The 19988-nt window shown below is 46.1% G+C and overlaps 5 protein-coding genes across 5 annotated transcripts; 2 read left to right on the top strand and 3 right to left on the bottom strand.

The window, feature by feature from the left end:
* Positions 1 to 179: 179 nt before the first annotated feature.
* EAH_00045040 (zinc finger (C3HC4 RING finger) protein, putative) lies at positions 180 to 874 on the bottom strand (the record flags this gene model as incomplete). The annotated part of the gene is made up of 3 exons (XM_013391626.1): positions 180 to 347; positions 556 to 724; positions 852 to 874. The coding sequence occupies 3 exons, from the start codon at positions 872 to 874 to the stop codon at positions 180 to 182; spliced, it is 360 nt and encodes a 119-aa protein (XP_013247080.1).
* Positions 875 to 3724: 2850 nt separating this feature from the next.
* EAH_00045030 (aconitate hydratase, putative) lies at positions 3725 to 11207 on the bottom strand (the record flags this gene model as incomplete). The annotated part of the gene is made up of 10 exons (XM_013391625.1): positions 3725 to 3912; positions 4126 to 4262; positions 4634 to 4836; positions 5549 to 5749; positions 6280 to 6451; positions 6742 to 7632; positions 8544 to 9230; positions 9773 to 9877; positions 10552 to 10636; positions 11015 to 11207. 10 exons carry the CDS (start codon positions 11205 to 11207, stop codon positions 3725 to 3727), a joined length of 2862 nt encoding a protein of 953 aa, XP_013247079.1.
* Positions 11208 to 11776: 569 nt separating this feature from the next.
* EAH_00045020 (hypothetical protein, conserved) lies at positions 11777 to 13382 on the top strand (the record flags this gene model as incomplete). Its single annotated transcript, XM_013391624.1, has 4 exons — positions 11777 to 11959; positions 12324 to 12470; positions 12650 to 12781; positions 12882 to 13382. 4 exons carry the CDS (start codon positions 11777 to 11779, stop codon positions 13380 to 13382), a joined length of 963 nt encoding a protein of 320 aa, XP_013247078.1.
* Positions 13383 to 15889: 2507 nt separating this feature from the next.
* Positions 15890 to 17831, bottom strand: EAH_00045010 (hypothetical protein, conserved; the record flags this gene model as incomplete). Its single annotated transcript, XM_013391623.1, has 4 exons — positions 15890 to 16204; positions 16853 to 17014; positions 17336 to 17393; positions 17680 to 17831. The coding sequence occupies 4 exons, from the start codon at positions 17829 to 17831 to the stop codon at positions 15890 to 15892; spliced, it is 687 nt and encodes a 228-aa protein (XP_013247077.1).
* Positions 17832 to 18527: 696 nt separating this feature from the next.
* EAH_00045000 (actin depolymerizing factor, putative) lies at positions 18528 to 19239 on the top strand (the record flags this gene model as incomplete). Its single annotated transcript, XM_013391622.1, has 2 exons — positions 18528 to 18723; positions 19079 to 19239. 2 exons carry the CDS (start codon positions 18528 to 18530, stop codon positions 19237 to 19239), a joined length of 357 nt encoding a protein of 118 aa, XP_013247076.1.
* Positions 19240 to 19988: the final 749 nt, after the last annotated feature.

Here is a 19988-nt window from a genome sequence, read left to right as displayed (position 1 = left end):
TATATATATATATATATAGGTATGCATGCCTGTATTTCACACGCATGTATCTATACATATGCATGTCCAATTATATATATATATATATATATATATATATATATTTACAACCTTAGCGTTATACCAAAAGAGCACAAAACCCTAACGCCCGCGGTGTGAATAATCTCTCGCCAGTGCACTTATTGCTTTTTTCTTACACAGAAAGGCGTCTCCTCCTGCACTTCCAGGAACCAAAAGGTACCCACGACAGTCCATCCGAAGAAGCAAGGAAATAAAATGCCGAGAATGAGAACATTCACCCAGAAGGGAGGCCCCCGCTGTCTATACAGCATAAAGTCCTCTCCATCCTGCACGCAGAAACATACACCATACTCAAGAAAGAGACCTCCATAAATCCCCCCTGCCCCGTCGCTCGCTTTCCTTTGCTATTTCGATGTACATACACCACAACTTCCGCCAAGTACCCTCGACCAGCCTCCCCGTCATTATTTTCCCCCTTCCATTCCTCAATTCTTCCTTCTCGGTTTGACAGGCACCGCAGCAAACAGAACGCACCTCAGATAAGTACTGTCCTAAGTAGTGAGAAAGTCGGAAGGCGATGAGGGCCCCGTATGACCCCAACAACCAGTAATGCACCGGCTGAGCGCATGCAGCAAAGGCATCCCATTCAACGAAGACATCAGAAGAAGAATAGAGAAATGCAAACAATAATATCGCGTCGTTCCTAAAGAAGAGACACAACGCACATCAAGCAGATGTCTACGCACACACGAAAAACTCCTACACCACTGAATGCACAGCTCAGCTGTACGTACACTCCAGCACACCAACAACCCCCAATGTGGACTCACAGGGTAAACCCCGACACCACCATTTTCTTCTTTCGTTAACCTCCTGAAAGGCGGTGGAGAAAGAAGAAGACGAGCCAGCCCACACCTCAATGCCGACGCAACTGCTGAAAGGCTCAAACTAAGTGCAGTTATCTTTCTAAACCACACTGATCCCCTACTTATTTTCTTCCCTTTGTCGCCTTTCGTTCGTTCTACTTTGTTTCCCGAGGGAGGTTCCCTACTCGCCGCGAACCACGAAAGAAAGGGGGTTAAGAACTAGAGGGCTGCACGGAGGTGTATAAGCAGGTGTACACTCAAGTGTACAGGCAGCTGTATAGTCACGTATACAGGGAGGTGTATAAGAGGTTGGGCAGTTTGCTCTTTCTAAAAGAGGAGCAGACATGGCCCTTAGCCAAGCAAAGCTGCTCGTCTGTGATGCGTGAGTTCAGGGTTGGTTGCTTGTTTCTGTTTATTCGTCCGCTTCGCCTCCAATAAAACCTTCGTGAGTGTTAAAACCCAGCTGTACGTACACCTCAGCTGTACGTACACCTCAGCAACTGCACTGGGGAGAACAGCCGCGGGTAGATGAGAGGAAGAAGGGAAAGAAAAGCAAGGCGACGGGGCCTCGCCTTTCAGCTGAAGAGGAGTTCTAGTAGATTATCATAGAATTTCAGTTGCTAGATGCGAGAGATGAATATAAACGCAATAGGAGGATGCGAATGTTCTAAACACCAATGAAATAGAGTCAATCGGGAGAATCCCAGCAGCCGCCAAAGGAAAGCAGCAGCAAATCAAAAAAAGGGGTCCTTTTTAACCCATTGCTACAGGGTGCCTAAAGTATTTTAGTAGTCAAACTGCGAAAAAGGAAGAGGAAGAGAGGGAGGATATGATATATGTAATATACCTACAGCGAAGGCAAACGCAGAAAGCACTCAAACGAGGAGGACCCCCAGGAGGAAGAAGAAAGGGTCTATCCGGGGTGAAGAACGCACAATACTTGTGAAATAAATGAAGAAATCTTTTATAAATTTCATAATTATGAACAAAAAACGCTGAGGTGTCTACACAACAGGCGGGGTCCACATACCTCAGCAGCAGCTTCCCTCTCGAGTCTGACTGCAGCGAGCCACGGTGTATGTGGATACTGATGTCACTCCATTGATAAATTTAAACCATTTCAGCTCATTTATTTTGTTTTTAAGGTATTATATGTCTTAAATTCATGTATCTGGGTTGCTGGTTTTGCTAAGTTACCAGAGCGGCATAACACACAACAGCAGCTTCCACACGCCGTCTGCTGTACCGGCACATCCCGACACTGATGGGGCTGTTGGTATTCATTTTACAAGCCTTTTACAAGTAATTAAATTGGTTTCCTTTTCTTTCAAGAAGAAATGACAACTTTCGAGTTACTCGAGAACATCTTCCTCGCAGCGCTTCACTATGAACGCCCTCGATTGCACAACTGCACAGCACGACGCCATGCAGTCCATGCAAACTAAATCATGAACAGCGTAAAGCAAGCTGTCTAGACACTCCAGATTTCTTTCATTTATTAACTCTATTGTAATGGGCCCGAGTGTCCAAATAACAACGAGCGAGAGGCTGTGCTCCACAGCTACTGCGGTTCTACTTATGGCATTTTACACAGCCGCATTGGCCTTTCGTCTGTTTAGCCCTCTTATCATTTCCTTTGAAGTGACTGACGTGACTGATGGTGTACATACACTGCAATGAAGCAGCGCGGAGGACGCTGTCTTAACACTCATGGCTATCTACAGTGCAGCATGAAACAGACCAGGGAAGAGGCGCTCGCTTAAGAGAATAGAAAAGATGCTTCCCTCTAGGCTCCATGTATACAGAGCGTCAGTCTAGTAGCACGGGCAAAGGTAAAAAATAAATAGTTTGCTAGCTCGTAGCTAGCTAGCTAGCTAGGCAGCCAGCTAGCGACCAGCTAGCTACTTTTGAAGTATGAGGGACAGCAGTTCTCACCGGAGATGCACGCCTCTTGATTCGTCCCACCGACGTTTTGCAGATGTTTTCTGACTATTTATCTTCGGATTTGATTGAAAATTTGTTTGCTGAAATCTTCTAGGCATTATCACTGTTTCCTCTTCATTTATTTGGCCCTCATGGCCTCCCCCCTCCCACTGACGCTCCGCTCGTGGAAGCAGCGCTTCATCGGGTCACCCAATCTAACTGCTGCAGCAACTAGCTGCATCAGCAGCAGCTTGCTGCAGCACCTAGATGCAGCGGCTAGCTGCCGAAGCAGCAGGGAAGCGGCTCCGTCTCCTCAAGGGCGGCTGTCGGCCTTCCAACGGGACAGGGAACAAATTGTTCATTTTCCGTCTCTCCTTACATTATATACTTGAGAACTTGAGAAGCTCCGTCTCTTCTTACTGCACCGTTTCGGGTGTTATTAGCCCTTAGGGAGACTGTTCTTTAAAGGCCTAAGCCTAATAAAAATATTGTATTTATCAGAAAAATACTCAATTAATTAAGCTGCCGCAAAGCACGCGCACAGCCATCGCCCCCCAAAGTCCCCTTCTGGAATGAAGGACCACAGAGATGCACGCATGTATCAGGTTAATAGGGCTGCATGCAACAACTATATAAATCCTGTGGCAATTACTCGGATGTGAGGGAGGATGAAGGAAGCAGCAGCTTCGCTAGCAGCAGCAGCAGCAGCTGCTGCCGCTGCTGCTGCAGTAGCACATGCAGACCTTGCCCCAAAGCTCAAGCGCATCATGAAGGCTTTATTATTTACACACAGCGACATTAAGCTGCGTAGTAGCGGAGGCAACTGAGCAAACCCAAAAAAGAACAATTGTTGCCTCCACCTGTACATCCACCTCCAACTGTACGTCCACCTCGAAGTATCTGTACACCTGGATTTACTTTTTGTTTAATATGTTGCGAAGCACGTAGTGTAGAGTGCCTCCATTTCTGAAATACTCGACTTCAACATCCGTGTCGATGCGGCATTTCGTCTCGAAGGACTTCCCGCAGTCCGTAGACACCCGAATTAAAGACCCAGGAACAAGACGTCCTCCATTCAGAGCTATATTAAACCGCTCTCGCCCTGTACATCAGCAGCAGCGGCAGCGGGAGGCATCAGCAAACGGAAAGAGCAGCGACATCAACAACAAGACGAGAAGCTGCGGCAGCAGCAGCAGCGGAAGACGCTCGAAGCTGAGATGAGTGTTCGGCCGAGCACAGAAGGGGGAGCCTAGAGGAGAGTTCTGAACTCTGGTGTACGTACGCACATACACCGCAGAAGGAGAAAAGGGCATACCTGTCAGCTTTAAACTCTCTGCAGACTGACCATCCAAAAACTGCAGAGGCAGAATGCCCATACCCACGAGGTTGCTGCGGTGGATGCGCTCGAAGGACTCTGCGATCACAGCCTTCACGCCTTGCAAATAAGGCCCCCTAAAATATACACATATGAAAATAAATCATAAAATATAAATGTAATACAAACAACAAGTATATTCAGTACATATAGATGTGTTTATACGGACTTAGACGTGTACAACAACAAAGCCAGCATACGCATCTCCTCTCCAAGAGGGAGAGGCGCTAATAGCGATTCTTACAGCCAACACAGTTTAGGGTGTAGTGCTTTAGGATTTAAGGCTTAGGGTTACGTGGCTAAATATGGGCGGATATATGCACCTCCTCGCGCACTTCAGGGAGTGGATTTGCTGTTTCTGTTTAAAGCTGCTTACAGGCATGAAGTGGTTTTATTGTTTTTGAATTTATTGTGGGTTCCTCCTTTTGCATATCTGCAATTGTCTCACTTGGCCGCCCAGTCTCTGGAGCTCCCGCTTCCGTACTCTTTGCCTGCAAGGACGATCATTTGATGCCCTTCTGCTCGGTATCTCTCAGCAGCGTCGGAGACAGGCAGAACTTCGTTTGAAGGCAAATGAATCGTCTTAGGTCCCGCGCCTGGGCACATCTTATTCACTAAACGAATATTTGCAAACGTCCCCCGGACCATCACCTGCAGAAGAAAAAACAGGAAACATGCAAAATGCAATCATACTCTACACCTCAAATTCAGATGAAAACGCATGCACGCACACTTGAAATGCAATACAACGCAATGCACTCTACCCTCCTCTTTTTTATTCAAATATACTCTTCTCCCACCGACAGATTTCCCAGATTTCTCCTCACTTAACCAAGAGCACACCAAAATGCAACGCAGTACTCACATAAACAACTCAGTACGCAAAGAAGGAACGCAATACACAACCACTCAATGCATATATAAAACGTGAAACAAATAAATAAAACATGAAATGCATAAATACAAGAAGAAGTAAATAACTGGTAGAATGCTTGGATAAATAAGAGAAAATGCATAAATAAAAGATGAAAACATGACAAGTTGAAATCCCAACCGAAAGAAGAAAGCATGCATAAAGGAGATAATACACAGATAAACGATGCGGTACACACACTTAGAATGTGCCACAAAAAAAGATACAATACGAAAAACAAATGGTGCGGTAGGTGAACAAGCATGCAGCAAACAAAGCAAATTTGATATGCACAAGTGCAAGATGCAATATGCCCACGCATATGCGCTTATGATGAAACGAACAAACATATAATATACTATGAAGAAAAGACACACCAGATGAATTCGGTATCTGTTTAGGCGGAGCGAAACAAAAAAGGACCTTTCACTTCGACTTTCCTCTACTCACCTCATCGTTGCCCCTGCGAGATCCGTACGTATTGAAGTCTTTGCGTTCTACACCGCGACTTTGAAGGTACTTCGCAGCAGGAGAGTCTTTTGCAATATTCCCTGCAGGGGATATATGATCAGTTGTGATGGAGTCGCCAACACTCAGCAAACAATAGGCAGAACGAATGTCTTCTATCACCGGCAGAGAACGCTCCATCGTCTGCACACACCCATTTGCAAGTAATTAAGTATAAAATACGGTTTTAAATACTTGTACATATTATATATATATACATATATATATGCATTGAGCAGATGATGCATTGCAATCCGAAAAACGCTCAAAAAGCCGGGAGGAAACAAAACAAAACAACGTTCGATTGGGAACTTGAAGGTGGCTGCCTAGAGGACCCAAAAAGTCAAAAGCAACAAACTGTGCACAACGCCTGCATGCAGCCCCATCTATGCCTGCAGGTTGACAATGAAATGGCATTATGTTCAATAACAATGAAGTGGTACATTGTGCACATAATACGGACTTAGATATTATGAATAATAAGCCGGTATTATATGCATAAATAACATCTCGGCTTCCCACGCAATAATAAAGCATCCGCAATATCCCTATAATGCGCCAAATAAACAGACAGATAAGTAAGCAAACAGACAAGCAAACGAACGAGCAAACAAACAAACAAACGAGCGAACAGACAAACGAACAGACGAAGAAACAAACAAACAGCAACATACCTTGAAGAAGGGGGGGTTATGAATGTAAGTCGAATCCTCTCGCCAGTCATACAACACAGAAGAATCGGAAGTCTCCAGCGCCTTCCACTCGGGTGTCCCTTCAGTGATGGTGCTGTACACTCGCTTGAACATCTCGGGGCCCAAGTACTGCTCAATCACTGGTTGAATCTCACTGAAGCGCAGCAGCAACAGCAGGATCTAAAGTAGCAACATGAAGAATTGAAGAGGAGCACTGGGCAGCGGCATCAGTAGGACAGCAATACAGCAATGCAGCGGTTACGCAGCAGTAGCAGGAGTAGGCATTTAGTTTTCAATCTAGCAGCAACAGCAGCAGCAGCTTCCGCAGCAACAGCAGCAAAGTCTTGCTTTGCCGACCTGCATTTGCTGCATTGACAGAGTGCCACTGTGTGCATGCATGCATGAATGTACATGCGTATGTTTGTGTGTACGGGTGTGCGTTACTCTCTAGTGGGCCATATATCCTTAAGGAAGACTTTGTTCCCGTTTGAGTCCGTTCCGATTTCCTCCTTTTCAAAGTCGATATCAATGCGGCCGGCGAGGGCGTAGGCTACAACGAGAGGAGGAGAAGCGAGATAAGCAGCTCTCGTCAGCGGGTGTATTCTCCCCTCGAAGTTGCGGTTCCCTGAGAGGACCGAAGCTACTACGAGGTCGCCTTCGGCAATAGCTTGAGTCACCTCAGGATCAAACTCCCCGGTATTTCCTATACAAGTCATGCAGCCATAGCCAGCGAGGTAAAAGCCCAAAGACTGCAGCGCCTCTTGCAGCCCGGACTCCATTAAGTACTGCGAAACAGCTCTTGAACCAGGAGACAGAGAAGTGACGATATAAGGAGCAACACGCAAACCGCGAGCCACTGCGTTCTTTGCTAGCAATGCTGCAGCAAAGATTACGCCGGGGTTGCTGGTGTTCGTGCACGAGGTTATGGCTGCTATGCAGACAGATCCATGCTTCAGTTCATATTCCTTTCCCTGGAAGTTGAAACGAACAACGCGCCGCTGTTGCTCATCTGAAAGACCAAAACCCTTAAAGCCTACCGGCTTCTGCAAACATAAACGGAAATCCTTCTTCACCTCCCCTACACTCACGCGATCTTGCGGGCGCTTCGGCCCCGCCACACAAGGCTGAACAGAAGACAAGTCCAACTCCACCACGTCTGAATATGCAACGCGTGAAGAAGCTCCTGCTGCTGATGTCTCAGCTGCGCCTGCAGCTACAAACATTTTGTTCGTCTTGGTGTAACGCTCCACCAAGTCGATTTGCGATGAAGGACGACCCGTCATTCGCAAATACAACAGAGACTGCTCATCTACAGGGAAAAAACCGCAGGTCGCCCTGCACGCACACAAACCACAAACCCTAAACCCCTAAAACCCCTAAAAGGCAATGGACCCTCCAACCCCCTAAAGCAAATACACCCTAAACGCTTAACTCTAAAGGCGAGTCATACACCCTAAGCCACAAAACCGGAGGTGTGTCCCTCAGCAATGCGGGAATATGCGGCACTCTGGAGCATAGAACCATCGGCCATACACCATAAGCCCCTTTCATCTCCCAGTGATGTTAGTACACAGCAAAGACAGGGTAGCGCTACTTTGCTGCTGGGATTCCGGTCTAGGGTTTCTAGGGTAGGCAGTTTGTTTGAACCGGCATTTGGGATATACAGACAACCCGCTAATAGGCGCAGTGTACATACAGGCGCGTTGCTGCAGAATGTAAATTAAACTATCATGATGCATGAAACAAACAGCGCAGCAGTTGCAGTGCCCTGCGAATGCCGGGGGTTTCTCTCCACTCAAACCTCAACGCAACCACCAAACCAGAGCACTCGGCTTTATCCTGAGCCGATGGAAGAAACAGCAGCAGCCAAACGCAACATCTCAGCAGCAGCAGCAGCCCATCCCCAATACTGCAGCAACAACAGCAGGCCGGACGCATGCGCCTTTCGACGGCAAATGTTCCGTTATGGCTGCATTCTTGTCTTTCGTTTCTTTCCTTTCGAATTGTATTGGGGAGAAGCCACAACACACAACACGCACTACGCCTTCTCTGCAAAATACCTTGTACTCAAGTTGCTTTGGGCACAAGACTCAATCAAAGAACGCCTGCCAGCGAATGAATCTCGATATAAATGGAAGTTGCACGAATCAAGCAATATCATTGATGACAATTTAAATCACTAGATGCTCCTTCTCTTTAAAATTTATATCTTGAATTTGAAGACGCATTCATGTTGCTTTCCGCACCCGTATTCCGGCGCCATGTTTGAAACCGTCGCCCGATCGGCGAGAGAAAGCCGCTCAAGTCCTGGGCCAAAGAACTCCACGAATTTGCCTACAACTCCTTTACGCCGCAACATCTCTGTGAGAGTTAACACCAGATCTGTCGCCGTGACGAGGGGCCCCAGCTGGCCAGTGAGGTGTACTCCAATAACTTCAGGCAACACCATCGATATATGCTGCCCTAGCATCACCGCCTCCGCCTCAATCCCCCCAACACCCCAACCCAACACCCCCAGCCCGTTCACCATCGTCGTGTGGGAATCTGTACCCACCACTGAGTCAGGATACAATATCTTCATCCCGCTACCGCTGATGTTGCTGCTGCTGCTGTTGTTGCTGCTGCTGTTCATCACGACGGAGGCTAAGAACTCGAGATTCACCTGGTGCACGATGCCGGATCCTGGGGGAACGATACGCATATTATTGAACGCCTTGCTTCCCCACTTGAGAAAGGCGAAGCGTTCTTTATTTCGTTGCATTTCTTTCTCTAAATTTCGCTGGAAAGCAGCAGCCGAACGGCTGTAATCCACTTGAACTGAATGATCGACCACCAAATCAACAGACACCAAAGGATTTATACGCCGTGGGTCGCCGCCCAGGCGCTGCATTGCATCCCGCATCGCCGCTAAGTCCACCACAGCTGGCACTCCCCTAAGAAACAAAAACGAAAGGAGCAACGAAAAACATAAATGAAGAATCAAAGAAGAAATGAGTGAACAAACAAAGAACCAAACGAAAAAAAAGAAAGAAGCAACCAAAGACAGGACTGAAGAAGGAAAAGAAGGAAATGGAGAAAGATACAAACGAAGAAAGATTAAAAAAATCATGCAAGAAACGACAGACAAAACAGCCAACTCATTCCCTAACCCGTCAACAAACAAACAAACAGGCAAGCAAACAAACAAACACATCAACAAACACAAATGTGTACCCAGTTACAAAGACAATCAAATCAACAAGACGAAGAAAATAAACAAACGAGACAAAAAAAATAAGCAAACAAACGAACAAACGAAGAATCAAGCGGCCAACCGACCGAACGAACAAGCAAACAAAACAAACGAGGCAAGCAGAAAAAACAAGCAGGCAAACAAGCAAACAAGCAAAAAAAGGCAAACAAACAAACAAATGAAACAGCACCGCAACTAAACAATCAATACGCCTGCCCTCTGATGTGTCAACGGATGCCCCACGTGAAATCCTGAAGAAGTACTCGAGCCGGTAGAAAAGGAATTTCTTTCTGTTCTTTGCTCGTCTTCGGCCAATCCAATATTCGCTCCACATCCTCCTCCGTCACCCTGCAGAGGCCCCAAACGCAGTCCATGCACGCACGCATGCATGCATGCATACATGCATACATGCAAATCTTTGTATGTATGCATGTATGTATGCATATCCGTCCACACACGCAAGCGTGCATGCATGCGTGCATGCATGCATGCACGTCTGTTCACAAACGTTCTGAAACATTGGGCAAATCTTATGATGCATGCAAGCGAAATAATGAGGCAAGACGCCCGTTGTGAATGATATATATACATATACATAATATATATATATATATAGGTATACGCAAATAATGTACATGCAAATAAATATACACAACTATACACCTGAGGAATATAAATGCTTACGAGGCTGTGTACATAAGTATACAAACTAATGCATGGATAAAACTGTATCTACGCTCCAAACAAAAACGCAAAACCTAAGCATATATATATATATATATATATATATAGGACAGCAAGGACACGCGCACAATTAGATCAACACAAAAAAATACGTTTCTTAGGAAACGAGCGCCTAAACTGTCTAACTAAGACAATACGCTTTAAAAGAAACAAGTCCCTACACTTGTCTATACACTAGAATTGCAATGGAACCAGCACAACTAGATCAACATAGGACAATACGCGTTACAGACAACAAATATCAAAGCTCTCCATACACTTAAACAGCTAAGACCCACCGAAAGCCGTCGCAGTTGCGTACAGCGGACTCCAACAAAATGCGCACTGAAAATGGCAGCGCCTCGTAGCGCTCGCCGCCCAACGCTGCAGCAGAAGAAAAGACAATAGAAAAATAAACAAAAGCATTTTGAAAAGAATAAAACCCACGCAAATAAGCATTGCACAATTCAATAAACACAATTAAAAAAGAATAGACGACACAAACATATATATATGCATACACACGCATATACATATATGCACTATGCATGCATGCATGCATGCATTCAGGGATGCGTATGCATGCAGTAACACACGGATTCGCAGAAGGCGTCCCCCTAAACACAGTGAGGGGCCCCTCTAGGTATGGGAGTGCTGCTGTGTCTCCTGTCGCCCTGTTGCAGCAAGGCAAGCGGCTGTCGAGGGCTGGCTGAGATGCATGCAAAGCAGCAAAGAAGAATAAAACAAAGACTGGAATCCAACCTGGGAGGTCATAGTATGCCTTCTGGGTGCCCTCAAGCGCCTTTAAAACACTGCTAAAGGGGGCCCCTGCCTGGCTGCTGCTGAAGCGACGAACGCCTGAAACAAAAGAAGCAGCAGCCCTCCTTTGGGCCCCCCCACTGGAGACACCACAAGGCCCCCGCGAACGCAGGGAGGCCACCAGGAGCTGTCGCATGGTGATGTGTCAGTCGCTGTTCCAGTTGCAATTGCAGCAACAGGAGAAGCAGCCGCAACAGTCGAAGGGTTTAAAGAAGATAAGGGAAAAGGGGAAGAACCAGGCGATAATAAGAAAGGGCTACGAAATGATCATAACGGTGAGAGATGCCAGAAGGCTATTTTTCGAATTCGTGATGATGACCGTTGCTTCTGTTGCTGTGGCTGTTGCTGCTGCTGCTGCCGCTGCTTGTTGGCTCGCTGTGACAGCGGGTGGAGGCCAGAGGAGTTGGTGGTGCGGCTTCCACACGCTGAATTGAGAAGGAATAATAAAAGTTGAGTTTATGAAAGAAGATGTAGGTGTTGTTTGCTTTCTCTCTCAGACACCATACGCTGCGCTCGGCAGTCGCAGGTCAACCACGGGGCTTCCCTTGCACATCCTTAGGCGGCTTTCTTTGTTTTTCTTTTCGTTCCTTTTTGTATTTTTGTTTGCTGCATATTTCCCCATCAACAAACTGGTCGCCGTACTAAGCCGCTCCGGAAGGTGTTTCAGCAGCTGTTTCTTCTTCTACTTACCTCAACTGAGTCAGTATGGGGGGCGATGGCGGCTCCTTCTCTCACCGCACCGAAATGGTGCGCACAAAAGGATTTAAGTTTCTCCGCAATTTAGGAGGAATGGGATATACACCAAATACTCAAATACGAGCAGGTGATGAACGATTCGGCAAGAACGAAAGCCGCGATCTGCGGACCTCTGCATGCGCCTTCTCGCAGGTATTAACGCCTTCCAGCCCGAATAACAACTAAAATTTCTAAAAAGACCTATATATTGTGAGGTATTGTTTGTATTTAAGCGGCTGCTTTCCGTTTTGAATGAACTGGACGACGGGCGAGGGAGCCGCGTTGGCCTGGGGTGTACATGCACCCGAAAAAAGGAAACTCAAACTCAAACGGCTCTTCCGTTTTTACATGTGAAAGCAAACCGATGTATGTGATCAGCTTTGTCCTTGTGTGCATTGCTTGTGCTCCCGTTTTGCTTATGTATTCCTCTACTTGCACATCCGTCTATACTTCTGTTTCAACCTGCATTTGTATGCTTTTAAGCATATGTTGCCGTTCGTTTTGTTTGCTTGTGCAGGAGAAACTTCAACCTCCATTGTTGGCTTGCCGAATTGGCCGTTTGTACAACAAAGAAGCGGTTATAAAGGCTCTACTGGAGAAGGCTCTGCCCGCTCACATGAAGCACGTGAAGTCGCTCAAGGACATGAAGGAAGTGCAAGTAGATGTGAGGGATGGATGCATGCATGCGTTTATGCATGCTTGCTCGTGTATAACCCTTTCAAGGTGTCACAAGGAATTCTTCTTTTCGCTCTGTTTCTGTCTCTGGTTTGCTTATTTCTGTGTATTTTACTTGTCCTTTGTTCTACTTATTATTGCATTTATTATTTGTTAATTTGCGTTCAGATCAACGCAGAAACAGGGTTCCCCGTCTGCCCTATTACCAAGGCAGACCTCAGCAGCGGCGTCCGCGCATGCATCATTTGGCCTTGCGGCTTCATCGTATCCAACAGAGCCATAGAAGCCATGACACAAAAGGTGCTTTAGGGTTTAGGGTTTATGGTTTGGTGTTGAGGTCTTTGTGTTTGGGCTTGAGCCCGTTGCTTAGGATATCCGTTTGCGTTTCGTGCATGCGCAGGATGGGGACGGCAGCAAACAGGACAGCAGCAGCAGCAGCAGCAACAACAACAGCAGCAGCAATGTAGAGTCTGGGCGTCCGAAGATTCGGGGTTCATTTGTCTGTCCGATGTGCTCTAAGGAGCATGACGCATCAGAAGATTTAATTCCGCTGTCTCCAGATGAAGAGGAGACGTCTGCGCTGCTAGAGAAGGCTTTGCAGCAGCAGCAGGCGAAGCAGGCGGCCAAGAAGAAAAATAAAGCAGCAGCAGCAGCAGCAGGTAGCAACTCCGGCGCTTCAACTTCTCCTGAGGCCGCCCCGAAGGAGGGAGAGAAGCCGCAGTCTCCTAACCCTGAAAACGAGAAAGAGACAGAATCAGCGCACTCCATCAATAAAAGAAGAAATGAAGCTCCGCTCCCACTTCCAACATCTAAACGGCTCAAAGATTGGGTCTTAGAGGCTGAGGTAGCAGCACTGCCCCCTCCCACCAGCTCTACAAAGCAGAGAAAGGTTGCCGCCTAGGGCACGATATCTCCGGGTGCCTTGTTTGCTGTATATTCATCAGTAGACGCATTCTACATATGAATGCATTCATCTTCTCGTTGTTGTTGCTGTAGGTGTTACCTGCATTTGCAAATTCAAGTTTTTTCCGTAGTCTGGCTCGTTGAATTGTATTATATTGTTTTTTATTACAAATTATATTATATTGGCCTTAGGACGCAGATGGCGTTCTCTGCTTTATTGACGAGGCAGCAAAAGCTGTAACTAACTGCGGATCTACGCGTTTAGTGGACGACTGGGTGAGGCTTTCGGCTTCTACTTTCTGTCTTCTCATTGAAGTTGTTGATGTCGACTGGCATACAGTAGACCGCTTGGACAGAGGAAGAATATAATTAATCTGCAGAAAAAACTCGTTAAATTGAATGAAACAGTGCACGAATGCCTTTAGAAGTAGAAGAAAAACAACCTGTTTCCTCTGATTATACTAGGGGGAGCAGGGCGCTGTTCCGGGTGTATGCACACCTAAAACTTGTTCATCTTTGTTCTCCAGCGATGAGCAGAAATTGGGGAATTAAATCGCAGATTAGCGGTTTTCAGAACTCCTATCGTTTTCTTGACGGCAAACAATGCCTAATGATCTGATTTTTCTCTTGCTTTCCGCATCAATTGCTGCAGAAGTGTCCGGTTTCCCTCTTGCCATCCCGGTGGCCGTGAACGGGAACGTGAAAGAAGTGGATTGCGTGAATGCCGAAGGTCAGACAGAAGATGGTCTGTATGGTGCAGCTCAGGAATATCTCTCGGGTGAACCATTATTAAATTCCTTATTTGTATGATTTCACTTTTTTTGTTTGTATTTCGCTTATCATGACAACATATCGAACTATGGTGACAGATATCCAGGGAATCCTCAGAAAGGAGACAAACAACGACGACTGCCAACACGAACCCCTGACTGAAACTGAAAAATTTCAGTCCATGTTTTCCATGAACGAGAAGTGAGCAGCAGCTAGACAGCTGCCGTGCTGTTCTCTCGAATGTCTACCTCTTGTAGCCATAATCGCTCAGTGCCGTATAAATACAAATATATCCAAACACGTTCAAGAAATGCGTCTTTTTTTACACTAACAGGAAACGCCTGTCTTCACAGGTTGAACACTCCCTGGCGCTGTTACGGGGTCGCTGGACCAGCGAAACTGCAGCAGGTAGCACGCAGTTACTAATTAATTTTCAGCTCCGGAATGTACGCACACGTGATTTTGCATGGCATCAGACCTTACTGTCCTGCTGAAGAGCATGCGGCGGAATATGGACAGGGTGAGGTCTTGCATTCCCCTACACCCGCACTCCCAGGCAAATGAAATATCTCCTTAAATAATACTAAGATGACAGCAGCAAGACCTCGAGCCAGCCAAGTTTGCCCTGTCGTGACACTCGAATTGGCAACCCAAGCCGCTGATCTGCTGCAGAAAGTGCTGCACATACACTTCAGCTGCCTCCCCCACCTACCGGCACCGCAGTTCGTCCCTAAACAGTTGCAAGCCGCTGGCTAGCTAGTTGGCTAGCTAGTTGGCTAGCTAGCCAGCAGTGGCTAGCTAGCTAAAAGTGGCTGGCAAGCTAGCAGCGGTTCGCTAGTCTGCAGTGGCTAGCTAGCCAGTAGTGGCTAACTAGCTAGCAGTGGTTACCTAGCTGGTTAGCTAACTGTCTGGCAGTGGCTAGCCATCTGGCTAGCAGCAAAAAACGCCGAAACCGACTGTTTGAAAGTCTGGAGTATTTAAAAAAATCCAAGTCATCAGCACACAAAAACACAGGCTGTTACTTCCTGCCCCCTAATAAAGAAGAGACGTGCTTGTGCTGTGCACATGCGCATGCGTACACATTCAAGGCGGATGCGTGCAAACATGCATGCATGCATGCATGTTTGCACGCACGGATGCATGTTTGTTTGCATGCAATGCATGCTTGTTTGCATGCATGCATGTATGTTTTGTTTGCATGCATGCATGCATGCATACATGCTTGTTCGCATGCATGCATGCATGCATGCATGCAACCATGTCGTAGAGCAGGTTGGGGCTTTGAACTGAAGCTATTTAGGTGTTAAGCACGCCGCAAACAAACGGACGCGTCCGCCATAACAAACCAAACGCACATCCGTCACCTAAAATAAAAAGTAAGACAAGGTCCTCTGCAAGCTTCTTCGTGCATAATATATATTAAATATATTCAATAAATATATACTAAATATGATATATATTTGAATATATACACACGTGCAAGCAGTAGACCATGCATGAGGTGCTGCAGTTGTTGTTTGCCTCGTTATCCTGCGAAGTGCCGCTGCGTCAATCTCTGCTCTCTCCTTGTCTTTAATTACACATCTTTGTTATTATTATAAACTCCTCCTACTTTATTTCTCCGCCTTCAGATTGAACGCCGAACTCTTCTTCTTCCCCCTTAGAGCTATATATATATATATATATATAATATAGTTTGTTTAGTTGAATTGTTTTATTGATCAATATATTGATTTATTCGGCGGTCTTTTCAGGAGCGACTTTGCCATGTGCTACGAGGTCTGGATGAACTCCTGCTCTGAGGAAGTTTTCGGCATTTGTTTGCTGGCTGTCTGCAGCCATGAAAGTAGCATCATCAGCCATCGCTACGCGGCCTAAGACGCGGCCGTCTGCTGCTCCTGCAATTCCTGCTGCTGTTTCCTGAGTAAATGTTAATTTAGCTAAGTGCCGAGGAGAAGGAGATAAACAAGCCATCACCAACAACCACAGCATCGTCACCAAACACCAAAATGCATTCTCGCCAAATACATCGTGCTGGCATGTCGTACACTGCAACAAACACACACACACACACACACGCTTATATAGATAATATATTATATACATATGTTGCATAGATATTCTATATATAGCATAAATATACATATGTTTAGTGTGTCGATAGCGCATATACATGCAAATATATGTGCATATATATATTGTATGTATACTACAAGTAATACTTTGCAAGAAACGCCATTGTGCACAGAAAGGAGCTGTCATTGACACATCTAAATTAATTAATACGAAACACAGATGTGTGCTTTGTATGCACCGCAGCATTAAACAACTTTCTATGGGCAGCAAAACCTGTCTTAGAAGCCCGAAGGCACTGCATGCATGCAAGAAGGCGCTGCATGCATATGCATGCATTCACGGATATATGCACTCAGTGTACACACATATGCCGCAACAGCCCCTATATAACCACAAGCCAGCACATCACAGATACACGCAGAACTTGAGCTGTGCATACACCCCACGCGTTCGGATCCCCCCTCCAATAATGTTCAAGATATGCAAATACAGCCATAAAATGAACAGTGCATATACTAATTGATCGATTTACATCTACACTTATTTAAATATTTACTTATTTTTGATTTTACTGTTTGCACATATATATAATAGATATATAAACATCTAGAAATGCCTCACCTGAGAAAACTGTACCCCGCTAACGACTGCAAGGATTAAGAAAGCGCAAATAACCAACAGGCCAAACAAACGCATTACTTGAGACAACTCCCCAATTGTATACCGCGAGAGGCCGTTCTGAACAACTGATGCCCGCTGGAATATGTAGTAGTTAAACGCCATCTGTGCATACACCCCAAACACGCGCACTCATACTAGCACAAATATGCAACTGCAGCAAAACAAACCCAAATAAAAGCAATCAACGCATGCACCACGCGCTGCTTCTATACGAGCCATCGCCCTTCTTCACTTGGAGCACTTAAACAACAGCCATCGGCTAGGGATAAAAGAGGAGACAACAGAAAGCAGAGCAGGCGAGGAAAGCAGAGAAGACAAGAGGTGATAGCACAGAAGAATAAGAAGGCAGAGAAAGCAAAAGAAACGTCGAAAGGAGGAGAAGAAAGAGAGCAAAGAGGGATGGGAGATGGCACATATGCGTACAACAGCTGCTGGCAGAGCTGATATGAGACTCCAGTACATTGGTATCGTCCTGGGGCTCCTGAATTAAACGCACAAAAGCAAGAAAACAGCAAGAAGTGCAGCACTGCATGCACCACGATGCCCTCCCTCCAATTCAAGTTGAGGGGGAATTTGCATGCAGCTTCCCCAAGGCGGGTCCGGCAGCGGCTCCCAATCATCTGGAGAGCCCCAGCTGGCTGTTGTGAAAAGAATGGTTGTATTAAGAAGGTCTAAATGAGATAAATAAGAAGAATAAACCGAAGAAGAGGGAAAGGGGGGTCGAGGTGCTGCAAGGGTGGCTGCAGATGGCTGTGTTGGTTGCGCACTCATCGTGTACCGTCGGGTGGACAGTATAATAGCAGAAACAACAGGTTGCAAATAAAGTCCACGCGCAAGGGAAAAGGAGGAAAAATACATCTTGAACGGTCAAGTCACAGACAGCGCCGAAGGCGCGGCGCCTTAGGCAGTTTCGCGCCATTCGGTAGTCAGGGGGGAGCGAGACAAAGGAGAAAAATGCTGATGACTAGTGATAAATACTAAAACACGTATAAGAAGATATTATTCAGAAAAAAACACAAAAGCTGATACAAACGCCAGCTTTGGGGCCCTCAGGTATAGAGCCCTGCTGTAGGCCCCATGATTCCTCCTTGAAGGTAGCAGACCAGCACGCGCAAGTGGTAATAAAAGAGACGCCGTCTATAAAAAAGAGAAATAACTGCTTTATCAATTTAGACTATAGTTTTCTGATAATTTTAAGCTTTTTTTGTTTGAAAATCGAAAGAAATTAGTGCAATTCGCTGCTTCCTCTCAGGTGTATGTACACCTGATGGCATTGGCTAACTACACGGCAGGTACTGTAAGCACGCACAGCGCTGCAGGGTTGCAGTCAGGTTGACGCCTCTCTCAGAAAGTTGGACTTTGTGTGTTCATTTTCTCGCGCTTTTCGTCTATTCTTAAGTTATTTATATTTCCGAAGTGCAGCGTTTTCAATTTGCTTCAAAACGAGCACGCAAACTTCTCAGAAGCTCTTCTCCCTCGCGCTGTTGTTGAGTACGTTGAGGTGTGCGTACAGCAGCGGAGTGCGTGTGCAGGCAGTTCTTCTTTTGTGTGTTGTATATTGCAGTATATCTCTTGCTTTCTTTCTTTTCCCTTTTATTACATTTTCTTCTTGAAAATGGCGAGCGGAATGCCAGTTAATGAGGACTGCGTGACAACTTTTAACGAGTTGAAGCTCCGCCATGCCTTTAAATGGATTATATTCAAGATCGACCATGACGAGATCGTCGTGGAGAAGAAGGGATCAAGCGGCGCCGCTGATTTCTCTAAAGAACTCCCTGCAAGTGATTGCAGATACGCAGTGTACGATGAGGGTAAGGATGCGTATTTGCTCTGTTTCGCGTTCAAGTTAGCGCAGCAAGCAACACACACACGAGCAGCAAGCTGTGCGGTGTCCGGCATGGGTTTCTTTCTCCTCTCGCCTCTCTTCGTTCTAAGAGAACCTTAATTGCTTTTATTCTTTTATCATATTGATTCCGTTGAAACTTTTGTTGTGTGTCTGCGTGGAGGCGGCTGCGTGCCGTGCGCAGAATTGTGTGTTGTGAATCAAGCATGAAGAGCTTTTGCTGTGCTTTCCTTTGTTGCCGTAGCATTTGCTGGAGTTTTATTGTTTTCTTTTGACAGTTTCTTCTTCTTCTGTGTGGCTTGATCGATGATGCTTTTCTACAGGCCAGCGCATTCACTTCATCCTCTGGTCTCCAGACTGCGCCCCTGTGAAGCCCCGCATGATTTATTCCTCTTCTAAGGACGCCTTGGCGAAGAAGTTGGAGGGCACTATGGCTACAACTCTGGAGGCCCACGAGCTGTCTGACCTCAGCGTGCTTAACTAGGCGCCCAGTACGACTAGCAACACCGGCAGCAGCAGCAGCAACAGCAACAGCAGGTGCTGCAGAAGCTGCAGCAGCAGCAGCTGCTGCAGCAGGAGAGATAGAGCGAGTAGAGGTTTTGGGGTGTCAGTGAAAGACGATTCCGCTCTGTCAATAAGGAGCTGTTAGTGTGTATATATATATGAGTACGGCGGCGAGTTCGCAGCGAGTGTGTAGCAGCTGCTGGTGCAGCAGCAGCTGCTGCTGGAGCTGCTGTTGCTGCTAACGCCTATAAGAGGGGGGCTTTTTATAGGAAAGAAGCCCTAACTGTGAAGCTGGGTAGAGGCTGCTGGCGGCCTGCAGCGCAGCAGGGCAGCAAGAAGGATGAACAAACAAAACGAATTGAAGGAAGCGACGCCGGACAGCTAAATAGCAGAAAGAGAAGCATAGAGAGTTATTATTGTTATCTCTATTAGCTCACCTTAGTATATGAGAGAGTTGAAAGACGTAGAAGAGTAATATCTTCGTTTTTATATTTCAACCAACGAGGCATTCGTTAGTTTTAGTTAGTTTGGCGCCTGTAACGGAGGGCGTCCCAATGTACATAAATATAAGTTATATACATATAATATGCATAAATGTATATTGTATATATACATAAATTATATAGGTGTATATATGTATATATGCCTGATATGCCTGACCTGCGAGAGGCAGGTACGGGCTTGAAGTAGCTTAGAAATACCGAGTTACAGAAATATGCTCATGATATA

The sequence above is a fragment of the Eimeria acervulina genome, genomic scaffold, assembly GCF_000499425.1.
Source record: "Eimeria acervulina Houghton genomic scaffold, Eah_scaff632, whole genome shotgun sequence".
NCBI lineage: Eukaryota > Apicomplexa > Conoidasida > Eucoccidiorida > Eimeriidae > Eimeria > Eimeria acervulina.
The sequence above is the reverse complement of the archived record's forward strand: the minus strand, read 5'-3'. Positions and strand labels throughout refer to the sequence as shown.